Source organism: Ornithodoros turicata, chromosome 3, assembly GCF_037126465.1.
Source record: "Ornithodoros turicata isolate Travis chromosome 3, ASM3712646v1, whole genome shotgun sequence".
Lineage (NCBI taxonomy): Eukaryota > Metazoa > Arthropoda > Arachnida > Ixodida > Argasidae > Ornithodoros > Ornithodoros turicata.
Window position 1 is genome coordinate 57211917 of NC_088203.1, and position 24206 is coordinate 57236122.

The following is a 24206-nucleotide window of genomic DNA, read 5'->3' on the forward strand; positions in this document are numbered from 1 at the left end:
TATAATGATATTAACTTATCGATACCGAAGAAAAACAGGATTTCAGCTCTCGCCTCGACGTTCTCCGAGGAGGGCTACTGCGATGAGCGTGATCTATCCAAATTTTGTTTGACACCGTGTGCTTGCGTAGCTCCTTTTCAGTGAGATCTGCTACACAGTACTTGGCTGAGCTGACATTTCGAATACTATCGGACTGCAAAAGCCGTAACAGCTGTGATCTAAAGCAGTGTGGTACATGTAGCTCAGTGTGTGAACGACACATTAAGAGAGCATAAGATCAACACCAGAAGTAAATGGAAAGGTCGGCTGGGACGACACTGCGGTGAATGCTGGTGCGAGGCGATCCTCAGTAATTGTGATTGTATCATCACCTGAAAAGGTCGGACCCTAGGAACACAACTGAAGCTGACACAATTTCGGGGCTAGGGGATACATGTATCAGCACACCGTCAATATCCTTATCAGAATTAATGACTTATACTTACACTTAATAGCCTTAATATACTTAGTAGCAACCTGTGTAAGTTTCGCAATTAAACAGTGTGTTTGTGGTTCGCGCTGTGTTTGTCGGTTTCTACTTTCAATGTCTCGTTTAATTGCGCTTGGATTCGTCATGTCATACCAACAAACGCAATCCTCCACCTCGATCAAATATATTTCTAGTACAATGAGCCCAGTCTTTTCTGCTTTTTGGGACCCTTCGGTGCCTGTTGCGTCATTCGCATGTATATCTTTCCGTGCACGTGCAATTACTCATTGCATTCGTCAGAAAGTGCCCCCCGCAGAAGTTCAGTTGCCCTTAGGCAGTTTCGCCCATTCAGTCGGTGCAAGATTACCAAGGCTCAATGGTATAGGCCAGTTCGGTAATACACAGATATCACGGCGGGCGGTTCAGTTATTTAACGAATGGAATTGTGTTATGGTTGTGAAGAACCTTGGAGTGTGTTGGTGACTTTTGGATACGACAACAGAGGCTCACTTGATGCTACAGACTCTCAGTTGATGCTCCTACGTTCAGCTATGTTTAGCAGAATAAGGTGAGCATGACAGCCAGGTGTTTTGTCCAGCATCCAGATTCTATGGAGCTGCCTCTCGATATGTCGAGAGTAATTTCACTGGGTGCTAAGATAGTCATAGAGTCAAGGCGTTCAGCTCCGGAGTTACTGACCCAAATTCGTCAAATGGGAACAGGAGCACCGGAAGCGGAACATGATCGCTGTGTGTCTGAGGAAGTGGACGACCTGCACAGTAATTCATTTTAAACCTTTATTCGCCCAAAATAGGCTTATTATTATAAAAACACCCTTTTTTTATCCCTCAAACTGTAGCAAATGGTGTAAAAAGAGAATTAAGAATTACTAAAGGTGCAATATCTACATACACCACGTTTTATCCCATGTCGATCATTAAGGCTGTAAAGTGAGGTGTTGAAAGTGGTGTTTACGTCCTATACACCTTTTTTACACCCCGTTTGAACTGGGAATATGGTTTTGAAAATGTTGTTTAAATTCGTGAAAGAAAAAATATATTGGTTTCACTCGGTATAGTTAATGACATTCAAAACGATAGCTTGGGTTCAAAACACAGTATTTGATAGGGAAGTATATCAAAAAGGGTTAAAAATTGGGCTGTTCGGTTTTCTGGAATCACGATGGTCTGGAACCTGATGAATCGGTCAGGAATTTAGATGGTATCGTTGACTCGTTGCAGGCGTACGTTTTAATTGCAAAGACGACCTCCCGTCACCGTTACAGACGTTTTCCGCGCTACGACAGTTAACGAACATGCTCCGAACAAATTGTATTTCCGTATATGATCCATTCGATACGTCAATATAGGCTACCGAGGGTGCCCAGGTCTCTCTAAGCTTCGGCACTCACGCCTATGTACTTAACGGGCCGTGCCTATGACGCATTGCGCTCCGAGTTTGGGTGTACGATGAAACCACGGATGGAAGTCTACCGTGTTCTGGGTGGTGCTTGCCATAGACGCAAGAACGCTGAACTGTATTACCCGTATTCACCAGCCGACTTAAACCATTGGTTTGGTGACGTCGGGTTTAAATCGATCACGTGATCTCTCCGGCTTTGAAGCGCCGTCCAAAGGGTTGACCACAACGCATGCGCATTATCCACAGTGTTACACGACGGTTGAGGGGAGGGAGAGAGTAGCAGACAGGACTGCGAAGGAGGAAGGCTCCTGTTTATTATTATTATTATTATTATTACTATTATTATTGTTATTAATATTATTATTATTAATATATTATTATTATTATTCCGTCAGAACTCTCCCAGTACCTTCTGTCCCTGGAGTCATTACTAGATAGACACTGTGACATCTTGATGTTAGGTGATTTCAATCTACCTCTTTTCGGAGCTCAACAACTTTCCCCTGCCATTCCTCAACCGTCTTACGGTTTAAACGGTGTAAACTGTCTTCGTGACTTTGCTGATTTCTTGTCGCTCTCCCAAGTTATCACTGTCCCCAACCATAGGGGACAATTCCTTGATCTTTTTTTCGTCCGCTCGGCCAACTTTACGTGTGTTAGGCCTGCTTCCCCGTTGATTCCGCCAGACAAATATCACCCCCCTTTTGCAGTGTCCGTGCCTACTTCTTTCCGTAATCATCATGTAGCATCCGATATTTTCGATCTTCGTCGAGGTGATTACGTTGGTCTATATCATCATCTCGCAGCTGCTAATTTTGAACCCGTATTCAATCCCACTGATGCTAACAGTGCTGCTGTTTTACTTAGAGATATTGTTCATTCAGGTATAAGTTCCTTTGTCCCCACTCGGACCATACATAATATTCATAGATACCCTACTTGATTCTCGAAGGAGACCAGATCTTACCTAAAGAAGAAAAAATTCCACCACCGGCAATTCAAAAGGCATAACTCCATAACACACGACATACTATTTGCTCACTACCGGACACTCTTTAAGCAGGCACAATCACGTGACTATGCTAATCGCACCAAATCCATTGAAATGGATCTCAAGAGTAATCCTAAACAATTTTGGAAACACGTGCGTCTTTCTAAAAACGAAAACAGTCTATGCGCTTTGAACACTAACGGTGGGGTATCTTCTAACCCAACCTCGATGTCTCAGCTCTTCGCTACACATGTTTCTTCAATATATAAACGCGGTAACGCACAGCCAATTGCGAATTCGAGCTCCGTGTCCAACGCATCTTATCACCGTCCTTGTATAGCAGTGTCCCACGAGGAGGTCATCGCAGCTATTCCGAAGCTAAAACCTACTTTGACCCCAGGGGTCGACAAAATTCCTGCAGTATTCGTTAAAGCCGACACTGACCTCCTTGCACCCGTCCTCCTTCATGTATTCAACCTGTCTCTACATAACGTGACTCTGTGTTCCCCACCTGTTGGAAAACTTCGTTTGTCGTACCAGTCCACAAGTCCGGCCATCCTTTAAATGTGTCAAACTATCGTCCTGTCAGTCTACTGTGCGCGTTTTCAAAGGTGTTTGAGCAGATCATCTATGATCGCACGTTTTCTTTTCTCAAGTCGCAGATATGTGAGCAACAACATGGTTTCATGCCAGGCAGATCTACTGTCACCAATCTTGTATCGTTTATGTCTAGGGTTCGTGGTTTTCGGCATTTTCCGAAAAATGCCGGAAAACACCCCCCGAATGATTTTTTTCAGATTCGGAATCTTCCGGAAAAATCCGAATTTCTCGTATCCTGACAGCTGCCATTCCTGGAACCGCAAAGGGAAATCCCCTTGGAATCTCCCTTTGTCGACTATTTCTCGAGCGTGGCATTATCTTCGGGCTGTGCCCTTGTTTCGTTGTGCTCTGTTGTGCTCAGCTCTGTTGTGCGGTCGGCGACCGCCTTTTGGCAGCACACGTACTTAGTGACACACCTATCTTTAGTGAATTTACTATTCAGAACCTTTGTGGTCTGTTGTTGTCGGGTTAAAAAGAGATCACGAGTGTACGGAGCTCCCAAACGGTTTCAAAAGCCGATCGCTGATCCCCTGCCCTCGCCTTCTAGTTCATTTTTGTGTTCTTTGTGTTCATCTATCTACTTCCCTCCAGTTACTACTTTGAGTGACCCTTGTTTCCGTTCCTGAGGCACTTCAAGGCACTTCACTGTATGATGACTTATTCTTATTTGTTCTACGAGATGAATCTCGTATGGATGATATAAAGCGCGAGTTTTTCGAATATGCTGCATGCCCTGACCCTCAGGTGGATATATCTCCTATTCATTTTTGGACGACCCGTTCCAGCACATGGCCTTTGTTATCGCAGCCCTTATCAAAATGGGTGTTTAGTTTCTGTTTACTTTCTACAGACCAAGGTCAACATGGAAAACAAACATTCTTCAGAGTTTGTGTTGCTTTCATGTTTACATCATGTGTTTACTTCTTGTTGACTTATGGCCCTCAACTTTCTGTAGACATTTGGCTACAGAATAGCTGTGGATTTTTTTGTTGTCTTTCTGTGTACTGTCAACATAATTCTGGTAACACCATCCCGCGTATGATGTGAATACTTTTTGTATACTTCCTGTGACTCCACTCTCTTAGAAATGAACTTCACCGCATAGCACACTCCTGGCCAACCATCATCTCGAATATCGTTATCTGCCTGAAAACGGGAGGTGTACGCCATTTTTGTGACAATTATGAACAGCGTAAGTATCACAAAAAAGCCGTGCGCCTACCGTTTTGAACAAATCAGGTCACATAGCGATTTCATTCGAGGTGATGGTCGGCTAGGAGCATGCTATGCGGTGAAGTTCAGTTTTAAGAGTGCATATGCTCACTTACTCGCAACACGCATAAGATACACGAAATGGAGTACTGCAAAATTATATATGTATCTACTTTATTCCGGAAATGCATACCTTGAAAGTGGTATCCAGTGTCGACACAATCATACAAAACATCCCGCGCACACAGTAGTTACGTATTTCATACGTACACATCCTTCGTGCCACATAGTGTCGCGTCGCACAATTGACAGTAAATGATCTGCTGTACTTCTGGCGACCCACGGTGAAACAGCTGGAATTTCGGCGCCAGCGACGTCTCTGAAGCGCTGGAGAGATATGTGTCTGAAATAGAGCGCGCAATCGCAAATTAGTAACGTTCAAACACAAGTGAGTAAAACTGAGTAATACGGTCATAGCAACAACAAAGTTGGTTCACCCAGCTTAGTGTTCAACAAAGTAGAGCCTGCATGAAGGAAAATGAAATTAGCAGAATCAACACCAGCCACGAAGTGTACACTTACCTGACGGGACGCAAGACTGCAGCCGCTGCTCGAAACAAACAAGAAAACGCACAACAGTCATGGTGTGAATACATGTGAAGCTTAATCACACACTTCGATCAAACAGCTTACCCATTACGACGCAAATTCATATCCTCATTTGCTCTCTCATGGTCTGCAACAACGAGAATGAAATTAGCAGAAGCAACACCGGCCACGAACTGATACTTGTACACTTACCTGACGGGACGCATCACTGCAGCCGCTGCTCCGAACAAACAACAAAAATCTACAGCACAATAGTCATGGTGTGAATACATGCGAAGCTTAATCACACACTCCGATCACACAGCTTACCCATTACGACGCAAAATCATATCCTTTTTCTTTCATGGCCAGGCGCTGCTCGAAACAAACAAAAACGTAGAGCACAACAGTCATGGTGTGAATACATGTGAGGCTTAATCACACACTTGGATCACACAGCTTACCCATTACGACGCAAATTGATGTCCTCCTTCGTTCTTTCATGCACTGCAACAACGAGAATGAAATTAACAGAAGCAACACACCGGCCACGAACTGATATTGTACACTTACCTGACGGTACGCAAGACTGCAGCCGCTCCTCCAAACAAACAACAAAAGCCAACAGTTATGGTGTGAATACAAGTGCAGCTTAATCACACACTTCGATCACACAGCTTACCCCATACGACGCAAAATCACGGCCTCTTTTGTTCACAAATGGACGAGCGAGCGCGGAGACCGTTCAAACATGTTGCAACCGTTCAACGACATTCCGATGATGCTAATGGCGATGACTCCTCCGTGACAAGGCGAGGGCGAAGCACGGAGGCGCAGAGTCAAAATGTGGAACAAACTTGTCGCATGCGCATGATCCTCATGTGGTGGTATAAGTATGAAATATATTGCATAATAAACTGAAATATAAATAATACGAGGAAGCGCCTTCCCAAAGCCAACGAAAATGTATTTAGAGCTAAAAGGTGGCAAAGTGTCATTTAAGCTACATTTGATCATAAGTTCAGATTCAAATACCGCTTTGTTTAGTGGAAAGACAGTAACACTGATCTGTCTACCTCCCGGGAGGGGTGTATACCCAACATGTTTTTTTTTTTTACTCACCCTGAAATCGCTAATATTACCCATACAGCCTGTCTCCCAATGAATGGATTCACAAATATGCCTATATACATATATACCGCCCCCCCCCCGCCTCCCTTAGGAAATGCTCGGTACCCCCAGAGGTCGTCCTCTGGGACATTACTGGCTGATAATGCAGTAATTAATAATACAAAATCCATCTATAAAATAAAACGGTCGAAATAAATACTCATTACACAGGTGCACAGAAAGTCCACAAAGCATCAACAACGACACCTATGTACATTGTCCACACAAGGTACACATAAGGTATTCAAAGGATTGTCAACATGATGTCAACAGCAATTCCTGTTTACTTGATCAACAAGAAGTCGAAGTCAACACACTGTCAAGACAGGAAACAAGAAGTCCACAAGAAGTCTGCAGAAAGACAAAATGCATTTTCATACGGGCGCCTTAAAGCTCAGCTACGCCGATTTTCGAGTGTTACGGAATGGAATGGTACTCACACGATGTGTTCATAAGGGAACACTGATTATGTATGCAAAATAGTTATCCCAAACTCCTCGCGGTTTTCCGAAAAAGTGAATTTTTAGTTTCACTGACATCCCGTCTTGTGGCCTGCAAACCCTGTGTCGACGACACATTCGTGGTCTGCCCGCGCTCCGGCTTGGCATGACTTTTGGCTTGGTTTCTTCCGTCAAGCCGGCCAGTTTCTTCTGCCGAGCCGTCAGCTGCGCAGATTCACATTGGGGAAGTGATAAACAGTTCGCTATTAGGGAGCCAGTATATTTCTGGACTTCACTAAACCCACGAGGAACGTGAGTTTTGCTTCCTTCGACTGCAAAGCATTTGCTAGGCCAGTACAGACTTCCTGGTGTGATTCGTGTTCTGTGCTGCGTGCCGAGAATGCGTGAGCGTTTTGCTCCCTACTGCAAGAACACTTCAGCATGCAGTTCCAATGTTTCAAACCACAATTTTCCGAAAGGCGAAAGAGAAATCTATTGACTGCAACAATCGGTTACAACTCCGACTGGGTGCCACCTTCGAAAGCAGCGATTCATCTGGCTCATACGAATGTTACGGAAGCAATGCGCAACTTGTTTCACAAGAAGCCGAAGATGTCTCGTCCGGGATGCTGTGCCAACCTTATCTGCAGCAGGAGATTGCAGGGGCAGGACTAGGCAGCAGATAAAGGTAAGACACGTAATGTTAGACAAGTCAGTCATGCGGTGCAAATTGCATCACGTAGAAGAGAAAAATACGCTATCTGTCAGTTACTGCTTCATCCTTTTGAGATTACGCCCCAGCGGGTGTATTCTCAGTACAGATTTGGAATTGCTTTATTTGTTAAATGATTTCGCATGCATTCTGGCACCACCGAAAATCTTGCAATCCACGTCTCAACTATCACCGTCTGGGTTTCAAGCTGAAGGCTGTCACCGGTGCCAACCAGACGCCCCTTCAAAATTTCATCTGTTTTTGTTGACGGAACAGTGACACCTGGTACTGAGACATTTCATTTTCTGATTAATCAAGTGCATTCCATCACTTGTGCTCGACTTCTTGTGTTCGTATACCCTTGCTGTTGCTCGCTAGCTTAGAGCAACGATGCCTGAGGTGTTTGTGTTCTTATACTCCAGCGCTTTCAGAGTACATTTAAGCAGTATCATCGTATCATATGCACGGCAGCACATCTTGTGTATTTTGAGTAAGGTATAAATCCAATGTTGGCTCAGCTGTTGTATTTTGGTGTTCTTCCAGAGCGCTCAAGGGCAGTTCAAGCAGTTTCATGTGTGCAACAGCATATACTTTTTCTCAGTTTTGACTAAGGTCAGTGGCGTATCTAGGGTGTGGCAGGTGTGGACAGGTACCATGGGCGCCAGGTGAACAGGGGCGCTATTATGTGGTCGGATGTGAATGTGCAAGGTCGGGTACTCAACCTGGCACATTCATAGTTGATCTAAAGCACCCGCCATTAGAGAGGTTATAGTGTGAAACCTAGTGCGGACAACACGAAAACGCATCCCCAAGGACATCATGTTAACCATGTTGCCATGGGCGCAGGTAACTCTAGATACGCCACTGCTAAGGTAAATCGAAATCTTCCAGTTGATGTCTTTCGGTCATAAATTATGTTTTTCGAGACATTCAAACAGCATCATGTGTGCAACAGTACATACTTTTTCTCAGGTGAAGTAAGGTAAATCTGTCTGCCGTGGTGTTCCTGCAGTGCAGCAGAAGCTTGTGTTGCATTCAAGTGGTATCATGTATACAAAAACTTGTTTTATGCCTTTCTGTAGCTGCTGTACTAATATTATGAGTACAGGGACATTCCTGCAGAACATATCTGAGCATCATGTGTGCTATTGTTTGTATCATCTGCAGCAGTATATTGATAATGTTAATTATTCAATGACTTCAGCTAACATTTACATTCTTACTTCCAGGTAAACCTGTCACGCAGATGCCCTACCCCTTGGTATGCATAGTTCAAGATTGTACCGAAACAATCCACCTGGAGCATTATTCTTCAATTGGCAGTGGCATTACTATCACAACACACCACATACTGCATGTCTATGGTGCGTGTACAATGCATCAAACCTATTCTCAGGTACAGGCCAGCTGGTACGCAATCACAACATGAAACAACTGACACAGAGACCGTAAAGTCATGCCTTTTCCTTCGCGCCTCGGGTTTCATGTTATTATCCTCACATGCAGCTCGATTCGCCTGTGCTGTGCAGCATGAGCAAAAGCATATATTGTTTGTGGTCACATGACACGGAACATAAATCCAGTAAAACCTTCCTATGTTGGACACCCGCGGTGCAGCCGAAGCGTCTCCTACTTATAGAGGTGTCCGAGTTACAGAATATGACGGCAACAAGAAATGGAAGAGATCACAGTTGTGAGAAATGTCCCCCTTCTTCAATTTAAGGTCCTTAGTGGTACCTGGTGGTGGTGCCTGGTAGTGGTACCTCTACCCATTCTTCACTGATAATTATTACTGATTTTAGTATATTCAGTTCCGTTCAGATTCTACTCAATGGCATTACCTCTGGAGCTTTTCGAGCAGCAAGGACTTGTCTCTGAAGCGTCAGCCCACTTCTCATAGCTTTGGTGCAGTGCTCGTTCAAAGGCTCTAGACAAACTGAAGACAAGTGCTCACGTAAAGAATTACAATGTAGACTGACAGCACTTGTTTTTGGACTCTAAAAACTAAAGCAACAAAATGCTGAGACCAGTATAGGGGAAAACAGGGGCAAAAGTCAAGGCCACTGGCTCATTTTGGGTCTTTTTGGTGCAAAGATGGGCCGATATTGAGGTAATTTGGCCAGGGTTTTGTCCAACTTTGTAAGGAAAACCCTATCCTACTTCCAAGATAGGGAGGTGTCCGACATAGAGAATTTCGTCCCCATGTAGTTTCAATGGGAGCCTGCCCGTGCAATGAAATCATGGGGAGTTGTCCGAGGTAGGGAGGTGTCCGACTTTGGAGGTTTTACTGTACTATAGAGCATTCTACATCATGTAATCTAACAGTTGTTCACGTTTGGATATTTTAACCATGGAATTTACCCTGCATGCACCATACCATGTCCAAACACGAACAACTGCTAGAGAGCAGCATGTACTGTTTCCGTATAGCACTTATGGCTTGCGTCCTGTGATCGGAAACAGTGGTGTCGTTTTTCTGCTACAACCAGTAAACTACAGTAAAGAGAAAATGGCTAGGAAGCAAGCGAGCTGGTGAAGATGATGCATAATGTAAAAACCCCCGAGACTAGGGAACACGAAGGGACAGACACAACACAAAGCACCTCCTGTTTTGACCTCCTGTTTTGTTCTCAACTGGTGCTTCCTTCCCTTCTGTTTGTATATATTTCTTGTTTCTGAAGTAAAATTTTCAGCTGTGTTTGAGACTTCGTGTTGTGTCTGTCCCTTCGTGTTCCCTAGTCTCGGGGTTTTTACATTATACAGTAAAGATTTAGAAATACTGTGTCATACCATAAAGCACTATGGGAAATGGCAGTTTGAAAAACTGGAGAAGACTGTCATTAGAATGGGGGACATGTTCTACGGTGAAATTTTTTACAGTGTGTGCTGTACCACGTAATGCACTGCAGGCCTACCACAGTGTGGTAACGCTCTCAATACTGATTTGCTCAAAAAAGGAATGTGTGCGTTTCTTGTACTAACTTCCTCTTATGCAAGGTTGTAGAAAAATGTTTTCAGCTAATGGGGAGGGAGAGGACATCATTCTGGAGTCTCGTTGACCTACAATGTGTCGTGTGTGAAGGTCATTTTGAAGAGTGTAGGTGGTACAAGACTGTGTTCCCACATTCTTGGCAGTGTTGACTAATAACCATAATAAAGTAGAGAGTACATTTGTTGCTTCATATATTTGTGTCATGGCAAAGTATATAGAGATACATCTGTCTCAACATGCAGGTGCCAAAACTGCTTTTTATGCCTAAACTATGACAAATAGTTGTCTGTTCAGCACCACTAATCATGTGCCGGCCACCATGACATGTCTGTGACATTCCAAAGTGATTAACATGTCCCATAGATGTGTGCAATGCTGAAGATGACTGTGTACCTTCTATGGACTCTTGATTCAAGAAAAGTACTGTGTGATTTGCTAACAGCGCCTGGCTGTACCTTCACAATTCTAGATAAAAATATGTAAAGTTTGCCGAAGGAAACATCATGAAGGTCCATAGCGAGAAACCCTGAGACGAGCGATAGGAAAGGACATACACAATGTCTCAACATAGCGTGTTTATGTCCCTTCTTGTATCTCCTCTTCAGATCTCGCCATCATGGACACTATCACCAGCTCGCTTGCTGTTAACCGTTCTTTCAACGATAAGGGTCACTTTGATGGACTGGATGGCAGTCAACATGCTGTCAATAAAAAGAATAATGGAAGGAGCTCAATATGATCCTTAGGCTGTGCATGGTCATTGCTTTCTGACAAATGGTGACTTAGAATTTCAGGACAGTGCCTGCAGTGGTAGTATTCTTGTGTTCTCACCCTTGACGCCCATTGTGTGTCATCGGTTACCTGTAATCTGCTAATATGCACATAGCTAAAACAAAGTATATTTGTATTTCTTTGAATACAGTTGGTACAGCACATTGTTTTTTACATGTTCTTTTGAAAATATCAATAAAAAATTATCTACTCCACAAGTCTCCTGTCAGCTTTACAGAGCAGCTTGGAATTTCACTAGAAGCCACGTGTGAAATCTAGACCAAACTAGTGGTGAAGGTCCATATAGGTCATAGATATATACTATTATTATTATTAGATCATAGATCAGGCTTAGGTCCTGGTTGGTAGCAACGCATTTGAATCTTATTAAAAATTGGTGCAAGAGGTGACCAACATAACTAAATACACCAACTGATTCTCACAAATTCTGTGGTGATATACTTTTGAAACAACATTAATCCGCTGCAGTGGTCTTTTCTCCTTTGTTCCTTTTAAGCTAGAAATATTAGGTCTTCGTCATCACCAGCGTTAGTTGCCGAGCATGCAGTTATTTACGTTGAGCACTGCAGTTTCACATTTGTTCCTCTGGACAAGCAAGCCCGCTTCCCCATTTTGATAAGAGTCTTTCAGCTTTTACAGAGCATTTGTGGACAAGGAAAACATTTGGACTATTGTGTATTTTGCTATGAAGTGCACCGTACAAGGCAGAGGACACCATCAACCATTTCCACCAAGGTTATTAAATTTGTGATAAAGTACATATACCTTTTGTCACTGACTAATTTGGTGGCAAAGTTACTTGAGTGGCAGTTGTGCAATTTTAAGCACATGTTTAAAAAAAATAGGATATGGGAAGTGCTGACTGGTTGACCATGTGGAGCACCCAATATAATAATTGGGGGTTTACGTGTGGAATACACAGCACAGTGTAATGTTCCTTATTCTGGCAATGTTAGCATGGTTCAAGAAGTGGAAAACGTTGCACTACCCTTAATAACATCTGTTGGGTCCAGCAAACAGGATACACATACCCTAATCTGAAGACACGATGCCTAACTCAAAAGCAATGCGAGGTCGACCCGTATGTGTTTATTTGCGAAACTATTATGAATGAAATATGGCCTGTGTGGTATAGAACAATGCACACACTCAAGTAAACATGCAAAAAATACGTATAAGGGCTCTCGACCTACATTCCGCGATGCGCCCTACGAGATAAACAACACACTACAAAACTACATCCAACACTTTTTGTGCGGGGCAACTCTAATGAGCACTTTCATATGAATGAACTTTCATCGAATGGTTCAACGAATGCAGTTCGAGTGGTCACGATACATTCCTACGTCGTCCATTGCAGTCGCGCTATGATGCTGCACAATATATGTATCTCGTGTAACAAGCCTGGCAATCGCACGATATGCATGGGCAGAAATACGGCCTTCTTTCTTTGAAGACCAGTCCTCTGCAGGTATATGCTCAGACGATCACCAAGTCTCACGTTGTTGCTCAATCGCTCCCATTCCCGCACTTGTAGTAAAAGCAGCAAACGGGTTGACGTGAATGGCAGCAAAACGGTTGAACTGCGAAGTTCTCGAGCACATAATCACAATTTCACGCCGAAAATGATGTTGAGGTGAGTTCGCGGTTGTTGTTTCCATCGTGCAATAGTTCTCGGGATTACCTCGGACGAAACGCTCATCGTAGCCGGCGGCCATAACTGGATTTCCTCGCAAACGGGAGAAGACGCCAGGGAAGTCAGAGAAAGCCTCAGCTTTCATCCAATCAGACACACGATTCTCTATCTACGTAGATGGAGCAGGTTTATCCCATCTACGTCACAAAAATGGCTGCGCCCATGGCTTGTTTTGGTTTCTTTGATGAATTAATTTTCGTAATAGGAAGACAAAATTGAGAAACGAAGGTGCGTTTCGGGGGCAGTTGGATGTGCTCGTTCTGAATATCACAACCGTTTCAACACATCGGGAAATCGGCGTAGCTGATCTTTAAGCATACTGGCTATTCCTGTTTCTAGCGCTAATGTTGAGCGCGCGTTCTCTAAACTGCGTGTTATTAATCGCAAGGAGCGAGCCGCTATGACAGATGCGAGCATGATGATGTACGCTTGCATCTATTACAACAAGAGGTAGTCTCCTTGTTTGCTGGTTTGGCACAGGCAATAAAAGGCATTGTTAGTGAAATCATGAATCGATTCACTTCTTTTCGGTTCGTTGTTACTTCGCGCGCAAAATAGGCTTTCCTTCATGCGAAATAAATAGATGCCCGTATTCGGGCATTTATTTTTTGGCGGAATATAGATGCCGAAAAAATCCGATTTATAGTCCCCCATATAAATGCCGATAACCACCCCCCCGAATTGGGTTGAAAATAAATGCCGAAAACCACAAACCCTGTTTATGTCCGTTGTGGCTCCTTGTGTCTCAGCACGTGGACAAGTAGATTCAATTGATTTCGACATTTCAAAACCATTTGACATGATGGACCATACTATTTTACTTCACAAACTTCATATGACTGGTCTCGGAAACGCCCTCATTGCTTTCTTCCTTTCGTTTCTGAGTAACATATGCTGTGTCGTAAAGGTGCACGGCGCCTTTTCTTCTCCTCACTTTCCCCCTTCAGGTGTTCCTCAAGGCTCAATTTTGGGGCCGCTCCTTTTCAATGTCTTTATTAATGACTTAGCTGGGCATATTCGTCATTCTCATGTTCTCAGTACGCCGATGACGTGAAGGAAATTTAAGTTATCCACGACCCAAATGACGTTCATAAGCTACAAACTTTCTTCTGTGGTTGAATGTTGCTCTAAAAATGGGATGGCTATTAATCCATTGAAGACGAAACATGTGACTTACTCAAGAAAAACTAACATAATATGCAATACATACATGTGTTCCGATGCCATCAAGCGTGTCGATGTACTGGAGGATTTGGGGGTCGTTTTCGACTCCCAGCTGCGTTTTCATGATCATGTCTCTTACGTACGCTCTTCAGCTCTCAAAATTCTCTGCTTGCTCACATATACATGCAAAATCTTTTCCACGCACTCTGTATTTCTTCAGCTATATCGTTCCTTAATTTTACCGCGACTGGAATACGCGTCTCCAGTGTGGAACTCTCTTTCCTGCACTGACTCGTCACGGATTGAATCTGTCCAGAAGAAATTTCTACACATTATACATACCGTATTTGTAAGCCCTCACTTGAGAATGTATGTCTATGGAGAGATAATGTTATTTCTTAACCTCCAACCACTCTCAACGCGACGCCATTTTCATGATATTATGCTCTGTTATAAGGTCTTACACAGTTTTCTCGATACACCATCTTTGTTACATCAGCTTCATATCGCCGTACCTGTCAATGTAAACCGACACACGAATATATTGTACTTATCCCACCATATGCCTGCAAATCCGAATGTACGTATTCAACAAATGACAAACGAAATTGACCTCTCTGTTGATATCTTTAACTCCCATTCAGACGTTTTTAAAACTCTCCTCTTGCGTTCACTTAGCAACACGTGAAGTTGTACTGTTTTTTTACCCTTTTTAGTGCTATGTACTGTATATCTCTAAGTCTGTACTGTATGTATCAGTGTGAATATCTTCCCGTTACGTTCCTCTTCCTGAATATGTTATGTTATGTTTCGCCTAATTTGTATATGTAAGTACATATATATATATATATATATATATATATATATGTGTGTGTGTGTGTGTGTATATATATTTGTAAATACTGCATTGTCTGCATGCGCCAACACCAAGGCTTCGGCTGTTCTTGGGCACATTAATAAAGGTATTATTATTATTATTTTTTATTATTATGAGGTTGTTACGGAAGAAAAGTTGAGATGGCGCTGGCGCTGCTGCAGGTGGTTGCGGATCTGCGGTGGTTGCGGATTAGACCTACCTCTGTATCTGTTAATGAAAACCTTCGCGAGATATGGTTGTTATGGTCGCTAAAAAGTGTACATAGAGAGCGTTTGCCATGTTATTTGAAAGGCAGCAGCAGGTATCCTCACGGAGGTGATCGTTGTGCTATTGTCGGTGTTTGGTCGTCGATTGTGGTTGCGTGTAATAATTTCATCCGCATCGACCATCGCTTATTTATCGTCTGTTGTGCGATCTGTGTAGTGAACTGCAACGATCAAGATTGCCTCTCGATTGCTGGGGCATTCTAGCAGCGTCCTTTATACGCTTTCGAGCCTGGTGTCATGTTCGCAACGTGTGCGCAAGTGTTTGATCACTGTAGGATACGTAAACGGAAAGATTATTGATGCAGGGGTGGCCTTGCGTGTGGACTCCCACACGCATAACTTTTACGGTGTTATAGTTTTAAGAAATCGACGTGGTACTTTCAACGTCTCACAATCCTGCAACGCGTTAGAGCATATCTTTGCTGGCTGTATTTCTTTGGAGCGGAACTCATACGGAAAACGTACTCAGGGTAGAGCACTGCACGGGCCTAATTTTGAGGCCCGTGGCCGGCCCAGGCCCGGCTGCTAAGGCCCGTACCCGGCCCGGTCCCGACGTCTTGTATATATTTCCAACCCGGGACCGGCCCGAGCCCGACTCCACCGGCCCGGGCCCAGCCCGTACCCGACTGCTTCCATGCTCAGGCCCGGTCGAAGCCCGCCTCTGCTCTATTTGTTCTCGAGGTTCGGAGGCGTATTTAGATTTACTAAAGACCACAACGCAGCAAGGAAAAGGACGCAGCTAATTGGTGGAGAGTCAGGAGGTACACTCGAACGCAGCAGCGGCTGTGCTTCTCTGTCGGCAAGCCGCTCTGTGCTTGGTGGTTGCCTGCTTGGGAACGCAGCGCGCAGCGGCGCGTGGGCGTATGTACATTGCGGTTCAAGAGAGACTCATCGCCGCTCTATTACACATGCTCCGGTGTTAGTTCATCTTTCTTGAACTCTCACGCGAACAAAATATATGTTAGAACACCTAACCTAACCGACCCTCTTGCCGGACTCTCATAAAAACGAAATATGTCCCAACACCTAACCTAACTGACGCTCGTGCAGGACCCCACACCAATCGTCCCCAAATGTGTGTGAGTGCACGTGTGAGGCGAAGCGCAAAAGGACGTAATTCATTGGTGTAATTCATTGATGGATAAGGGAGTGAAAGAGCGTCTTTTTGCGCTTCGCCGCGACCAGCCGCACTGTAAAAAAGTACTGTGATTTCTACGGGCGTTTAATAGTATCTGACAACGGTGTGTTACCGTAATCACAAATACGGCGAAAACTACGTAAAACGGTGGCGCCATCATGACGCGCCAGACAAAAACTTCAATGCGGAGGCAAGGCTAAGCGAAGTACGGGGCATTGCCGTCATCCGCAACATCGTGCGTGGTCTGTCGTTGAAGGAGGAGGATGATGTTGTTGTAAATCTCGTGAACGCACGTAGTCAGGTAAGCACATTTCTGTTTGCTCATTCTGTTGTGTGCGATTTGAGCGTGGTGCATCGTGCTTTGTTTTTGTTCAACGTATGCGACCCCAGTGAATCGTGGCTCGCGTTTGCTGTGAGGTGTCTCCCTAGTTTCCGATATCCGTGTGTCATGCGTCCCTGCTCGTAGGTTGATAAAGGCGCTCTAATTGTCATGTATCGTTGCGGAAGGTGCCCTTGTGTTTTTAACACTCTGATAGGCTACGTTGACCACTGCAGACATGTACATGAAGCGAGCAGAATACCGTGCTGCCATGCATTATGTGTGTACACGGCGGCGAACTACGCAACACTCAGATGTCACATTTTGAGACGTCACAAGAACACGCCAGGACGGTCGCCTCGAATCGATTTGCTCTCCGAAACTACGAAAGTGTGTCACGTCCTTTCGTGCTCTCGTCAGTTCACTACGACTATAGAGATAGTGTCACATATGAAGCAGCATACACGAGAGGGTCATGAGATCAAATGTCCTTATGAACGCTGCCAGAAGAAGTTCCGTGCCGTCTCTGCGTTTTGTGTGCACCTTAGTAGGCATCATAGGTCAGTGCAAGTGGTCAGAAATTTGGATTCAGCAGACGCAGTCACTATTGAGAACGTTGAGGACCATAGCATTGGCCATCAAGAGGAAGCATCATCAAGTGAACAACGCTGCCTACCTCAGAGGTGCCCTGCTGATGACATAACTGACCTTAAGAGCAATGTTGAGCACAGCCTTGCACGGTTTTACTTGATGCTGCAGGCCAAGCTTCTGGTACCAGCTTCCACTATACAGTGCATTGCTGAAAAACTAAAGAATGTGCATCAGTTGAATTTGGCCTGCATGTCTGCTACCATCATGCAAACCATTCAGCGCAACGAGGTTGGATTTGAACAGCAGGCTCTCTTGGAAGCAATGAAAAGTGGTGATGTCTTCGGTGATTTACACTCAACGCGGCTTGGCACAATGCACACCCGCACACTATATCTGAAAGAACAGTTTCCTGTAGTCGAACCAGTGGACATTTTCCTTGGCCGTGATAACAGGCAGAAACAGTGCTTTGCACAGTACATCCCCATAAAGTCTACTCTTTGTCACTTGCTTTCAAATCTTACAGTTTTTGAACTTGTCACTCGACCAGCGCACGTATCTCATAACGATCAACTGTTCGACTTAACAGATGGAGCAATCTACCAGGGCAATCCATTTTTTTCCAACAATGAATCGAGGAAGCTCGAAATACTGCTCTATCAAGATGCTTTTGAATTGACCAATCCCCTGGGACCAGCCAAAAAGAAGCACAAGCTGGTTGGTGTGTATTTCACTCTTGGTAACTTCACAAAGAATCACAGATCCACACGTGATCATCTGCAGCTCGCACTTCTATTCAAAGAAAATCACATGAAGGCCTTTGGACCAGATAAGGTATTTGGCAAGCTTGTGGCTGACATAAAGGATCTCGAAGAAAATGGTATCACTGTTGGAGACACACACCTTAAAGGCACACTCTTCTGTATAATTGGTGATAACTTGGGACAGCACTGCATTGGTGGCTTTGTTGAAAGTTTCAGCAGATCAACACACTTCTGTCGTTTCTGTACTGTTACACGTGAACAGTTCCAGGATCATTCAGAGAAACTTGGTATTCTGCGTACAGTGGATAGCTACAAAAATGCACTTGAGGAAGCAGGCCCTAGCGGCTGCATAGTGGACGGCATCAAGGGTAACAGCTGCTTCAACGATCTGCGCTTCTTTCATGTGTGTGGGCCTGGGCTGCCTCCATGTCTGGGGCATGACCTGTTTGAAGGCATAGTTCCGTGTGATCTTGCAGTTTATTTAAAGTATTTTACGAGGTCGAAAAACTGGATTTCCTATGGCAAGCTGAATTACATTATCGAGAATTTCAAGTACAAGGCTTCCGATGCAAACAGCAAACCGTATGAACTGTCTCAGCATGGGAAAAGAATTGGGGGAACGGCTGCATCAACCTGGACATTACTTCGGCTGCTGCCTATCTTCATCGCCCAATACGTGCAGGATTTTGAGGATCCTGTCTGGTGCACACTTCTGAACTTGCGGAGAGTAGTGGACATTGTCTGTTCCCCTTGCATTAACAAGGGTACAGTGGCCTACCTGCAGGTTCTCATCGAAGAGTACCTCTCTGACAGGAAGGAGCTTTTCGAGTCACGTCCGCTTCTACCAAAGCACCACTATTTGGTTCACTATCCCCGTCTCATCCTTCAGTTTGGGCCACTAATCAACATGTGGACCATGCGCTTCGAAAGCAAGCACTCCTATTTCAAGCACTGTGTCCGCAAACTGAAGAATTTCAAATCTGTGTGCAAGACACTGGCGCAGCGACACCAGATGCTGCAGGCGTACCTGTTATCAGACGAATTTTTCCAGCCTAAGCTTGCCACTACAGCTGTAGCACCGCTAACTCTGTTGGCCTATACCGAAGATATCAGATCATCCATCATGTGTTGTGGCATCAACGAACTCAACAGTGTCGTCACAAATGAGATCACTTATAAAGGAACTGCTTACAGCGAAGGGTTGTTTGTTGCGATCCGAGAAAATGAGAGTCTCGCCTTCGGAAGAATACTTCTTCTAATTGTCCAAAACAGCCAGGATATATTCTTAGTATTGGAAGTCCACACTGCAGCATTCCAATCTCATTTGGGCATTTATATGTTGGAGAAATCATCACGTCATTGCTGTGCAAATGTCGAATCTCTCGTTGATTTCTACCCTCTGGCATCATACGATTTGTTGGGGAGCAAATACATTTCCCAGAAGCACTTCCTCACAACAGAATAAGTGGTTCCTTAAAGGCGCTTTTGTTCACTATCGTTAGCTCGAGTTCAAATTCTTTGTGCATCCCTCTAAAGAACAGCAATGAAACCGAAAGGATTGTTTCTTTTTATCAACTCTTCAACAAACGCGTGCAATGGCGTGTTTCTATATAAAGTTTGACCACTTACAGGTGAGCCATGGAGCTTCAGCTGTGTTAAACAGTGAACTCTCACGAAATGAACTTTGCACTGTGGTGGTTTTTGTGGACATTTTTCTGCCGTCGTTGTGACCGCACCGCTCGGGCATTACCTGAGGTATGTGTCCTGCTGTTTCCCTATTATGTTATATACGGGCTGAAACGGTGATATCTCAGTGGATATCAGTGTTAAATAAAAGCGTTGAGCAAGAAGGAACGACCCACTAGCAAGCTGAGGCGAGAAATGGTCCGCATAATAATTGACCACGCAATGAAGACCTGTGACCGTCCTTTGCGAAAGCATTTAGCAATAATTTCTCGAGAGATTGTGTCTCAGTACCCGTCCTCCTTCCAAGACTCTTTTGAGGGCACAGTGGTGGGCACCGGGTATGATTCTCTTTTGAATCAACTTGTCTTCAGAACAGAAAACTGTATCCGTTCAAGTCGGAACTGTGGCACTTTTCGAGCAGGAGGACTTCATAGGGATTCCAGTAGGTATGGTTGCACCAGTCGACAGTCAGATGACATCGACGAAGAAGTCATGACAGAGAAGAAAGAATCTTTGAAATCTTTGTTTGTATCAAAAGAAGGCCAACGAGACATTGTAGTTGAGGAAATGAAACTGACCTACCCGTTGCAAAGGAAAATGGTCAATTCCAGTATGACAACACGTGAACTACTGAAAGAGTGGCCATATCTTTTTGAGTCTGATGGGCTGTTCGTTCACTTCAAAGAACTCGTTGGGGTTGATGTCGCCCAAGTCCTCCCAACGGCGTTCAGGGAAAAAGGGAACAACGTTATAAAGTTTGCAAAGCAAGACAGCGAAATAACGGACACAGTCATCGAAATTTTTGAAGCGTTGGAAAAAGCACCAGGATCAGAGCCACAAAATGAGGCAGTTGCAGTGACACTTCTTCTCCTGCACTTCCTGAAAGAACCTCAAGATGCTGTCATTCTGGCTCGTGAGGTAGGCCTTTATACGTTCGGTAGAGGGCCATGATGCAGAGTATAACTTAAGCACTATGACTTTCCAATGCTTGCTGCATAATGTATATAATCGCGGAAAACCAGATTTTATGTTACGTAGCAGCATGTTGTTCACTGATCGGAACATGTAGTACATGTTTTGTGGTACATTCCAGGAGTTCTCCACAGTACGTGATATTGAGAACTCGTTGCTTCCAGTCACGCCTCGGATTATTGCGCTCGGTGAGTTGAAACTTTTATGACTTTAGTCACAGCTTGTTGCACTTTTTCTTTTATTTAGTTTCAGGTTTTAAAAAAGGTATAACTGTCTCATAGGCTGGCAGATAGGATCTTTTTTTTTCTTTTTTTGTGCGTGTGGGTGGTATGGTATTACACAAGCGCATGTCTGTAGACATTTGCGAGTTGTATACTTGGTTACTTTTTTTCAGCACTGGTCTCTCTTACTAGTAGGAGTGGAGAGAGATTGTGCTCTTGGGGTTTGAAGGGGTGGTCACATCCCCTCCCCACCACCCCTAGATCTGCCTCTAGATCCTCCCCAGGATAAATTCCTCTTCTTGGAAAGTGGTCATCTGGGTTCGAACATGTGATAAGCTGTAGTGGTCTCAACTATGTGACTGGCTTTCTGACACTGATTTTCTTAGTGGCAGTATCCTGATTGAGTAAACATAGAACGCATACTGCTTTGAGGTAAACAGAATAGCGCAGTGCGTGCAGCCGTTAAAACTACCAGTTTGATGGATTCCATAGTGTTCCCTCATTAAGATGTACTATGGTGTTACAGGTGATTCGCCATGGGCAGACTCCTTCATGATAACTGTAGACCACACAGTTGTTGTAGACCACGTGCCACATTTTATAACTGCAGTTGGTGTCTGGTTCTCACTGCACTATGTTCTTAACCTGGTATATGCTGAGGAGAGCCAAGCATTTGCTGAATTCCTCCAAAGGTATGTCGCAAGTTCTCACAAAGACTGTGTTTGTTTTCTACACTCCCTTTGCTTTTGCTTTGCAGGACATTTCTTGGCATAAATCCCGATAGAGGCTCTAGGGCACAAAAGCGTCAAAAAACACCCGTCAACAAAAAAGTGCTCCGTCTAGTAGACAAGCTTTCAACCTTCGAATGGAACGTATAGGGTTCCAAGATGTACGTGAACTACTACAGCCGACCTTACGTCAACAAGTCATGGGTGCACATGTTCCTTGTTATGATGTTCATTTGACAAACGAAACAAAACAAAAACGGTGAGCATATTTGCATGGCAATTGCCCTGCTTCCTGTAACAGTTCCTCTCTCTTTGCAGTGTTTTGATGTCAGAGCTTGACTGATGGTTGCACATGGCACCTTCTTACGTTCTTTTGAAAAATAAAACTGTGAGTATAATTACATGTCAATTGCCCTGGTCCTGTAACAGTTCCTCTCTCTTTGCAGTGTTTGGATGTCAGAGCTTGACTGATGGTTGCACATGGCACCTTCTTATGTTCTTCTTTTGAAAAATAAAACTGTGAGTATAATTACATGTCAATTGCTCTGGTCCTGTAACAGTTCCTCTCTCTTTGCAGTGTTTAGATGACAGAGCTTGATTGATGGGTGCACATGACTCCTTCTTGTGCTGTTCTTTTGAAAAATAAAACTGTGAGTATAATTACATGTCAATTGCTCTGGTCCTGTAACAGTTCCTCTCTCTTTGCAGTGTTTAGATGTCAGAGCTTGATTGATGGGTGAACATGGCTCCTTCTTGTGCTCTTCTTTTGAAACATAAAATGGTGAGTATAATTGCATGTCAGTTGCCCTGCTCCCTATAACAGTTCCTCTCTCTTTGCAGGGTTTTGATGCCACAGGTGATTGGCCAGGATTTTGACCACTATGTCCATAGAAAATAAATCTCAATGTGACAAACACCACAATGTGTTGTGCATGGTCATTGCTTAAACTGCGTTCACTGCTACGACTATATGTAGAAAAAAAAACAAAAAAAAAAACTGGGGCTCCAAGGATGGGTACAGCATGATAAGGGTACACAGCATAGTTGAGATAAAATTACTGGCAAATTCAGTTTTTAACGACCACACTGTAAAAAATTTCACCGTAAAAAAAACGGGCAAATGCAAGGAAAGTTGGCTGCCAAACATTGGCCGTTCTTTGTACGGTGGCCCCGTATAAGCTGTGGCCGTGAAAAACGACTGCATTGGCCAGTGATTTTAACAGACATACGCCGTGTAGCATTACTGTGCTGTGCTCGTTAAAAAAAACTGCATTGGCCCTTAATTTTAACTGCAGAGCAATGTAACGGTACACGGCATATGCCCGTTAAAATTACTGGCCAGTGCAGTTTTTTTAACGACCACTGCACAGTAATGCTACACAGCGTATGCCTGTTAAAATTACTGGCAAACACAGTATTTTTTCACGGGCACAACTTATACGGGGCCACCGTAAAAAAAACTGCCAATGTTTGGCAGCCAACTTTCCTTGCATTTGCCCATTTTTTTTACGGTGAAATTTTTTACAGTGCGCGACAAAAATACGTAAACCGAAACCAATTAATTACTGCAACAAATGACCCGCTTGAGTGGCAGATTTTTCTCTGAAAGGTGTCCACTGAAGGTCCCAAAAGGGGTTGTACCCATTTTAGTACCGACAGCGCCCTGCTTTAGAAGTTACGCTTTTTTACGAAACTCATTTGCATTTTTATTTAAATAATGAGCGCCTCCCGCTCATTCACGCGGTGCGCATCTTGTAGGCGGTATTGGACAGATACTTGTAAAAAAGAAAGTTATTCGATTGGTGCACCGGTTCGCGAATTATTTAGCCCGGGGATTTAACTGAAACACCCTGTATATGTCTCACCGCGTGAGCTTTTGTACTATGCCGCGTGAGCCTGTATTACGCCAGTCATTTGAGAGGGAGTACAAACCAACTCCATCCTGAAAGGTGTTTTAATTAGAATACTCCCATTTTCACGATGCTTTTGTTTTTAAACGCCCATTAGAGACCTTTTTCAGAAAGTGTTTCGATAGGCTCTCCCCAGTTGACGCCGTTGGCGCGCCGCAACTGAGCGCCTTTAACTTGCATCTCCGCATATGGCTGCGACGTCGTTTTTTCGTGGTGCGTTTCGTAGTCGTATGACTCGCACGCGTACATGAAGAATGGTGATGAATCGAGAGGTGAATTTAGAGCTGGGAAAACATACTCAGTCGTAGGGTGCAGTAACTACGACGCGTTATCAAAGCGTGAAAATATTCCGATGTGATTCGCACGTCCCACTGCTGCACATAGACTGTCCGTGCCTTGTGCAGTTTTCGATGCATACATTGCCTTCGGAGAAAGAAAATAAAGATCTGCGCCAACGGTAGATCCGAAACCTCCATAAAAACGATCGAA

The 24206-nt window shown here is 44.1% G+C and overlaps 2 protein-coding genes and 1 long non-coding RNA gene across 5 annotated transcripts in view; 2 read left to right on the top strand and 1 right to left on the bottom strand.

Annotated features, from left to right (window-relative positions):
- LOC135388491 (plancitoxin-1-like) overlaps nt 1-24206 on the top strand; it is a 137758-nt gene that overhangs the window by 23073 nt on the left and 90479 nt on the right. The window lies entirely within an intron of this gene.
- Nucleotides 4880-6068, bottom strand: LOC135388493 (uncharacterized). Of its 2 annotated transcripts, none has more exons than XR_010421419.1 (4): nt 5965-6068; nt 5277-5301; nt 5192-5218; nt 4880-5097 (listed from the first exon to the last, which is right to left on the bottom strand). It is a non-coding gene; the product is annotated as an uncharacterized LOC135388493 (long non-coding RNA). The 2 variants fall into 2 exon arrangements; XR_010421420.1 differs by lacking the exon at nt 5965-6068 and adding an exon at nt 5388-5404.
- Nucleotides 16782-22729, top strand: LOC135388492 (uncharacterized). The gene is made up of 10 exons (XM_064618070.1): nt 16782-16830; nt 19832-20804; nt 20980-21046; nt 21606-21771; nt 21837-22066; nt 22126-22195; nt 22254-22326; nt 22385-22457; nt 22516-22588; nt 22648-22729. The coding sequence occupies exons 2-5, from the start codon at nt 20082-20084 to the stop codon at nt 21955-21957; spliced, it is 1077 nt and encodes a 358-aa protein (XP_064474140.1). The 5' UTR covers nt 16782-16830; nt 19832-20081; the 3' UTR covers nt 21958-22066; nt 22126-22195; nt 22254-22326; nt 22385-22457; nt 22516-22588; nt 22648-22729.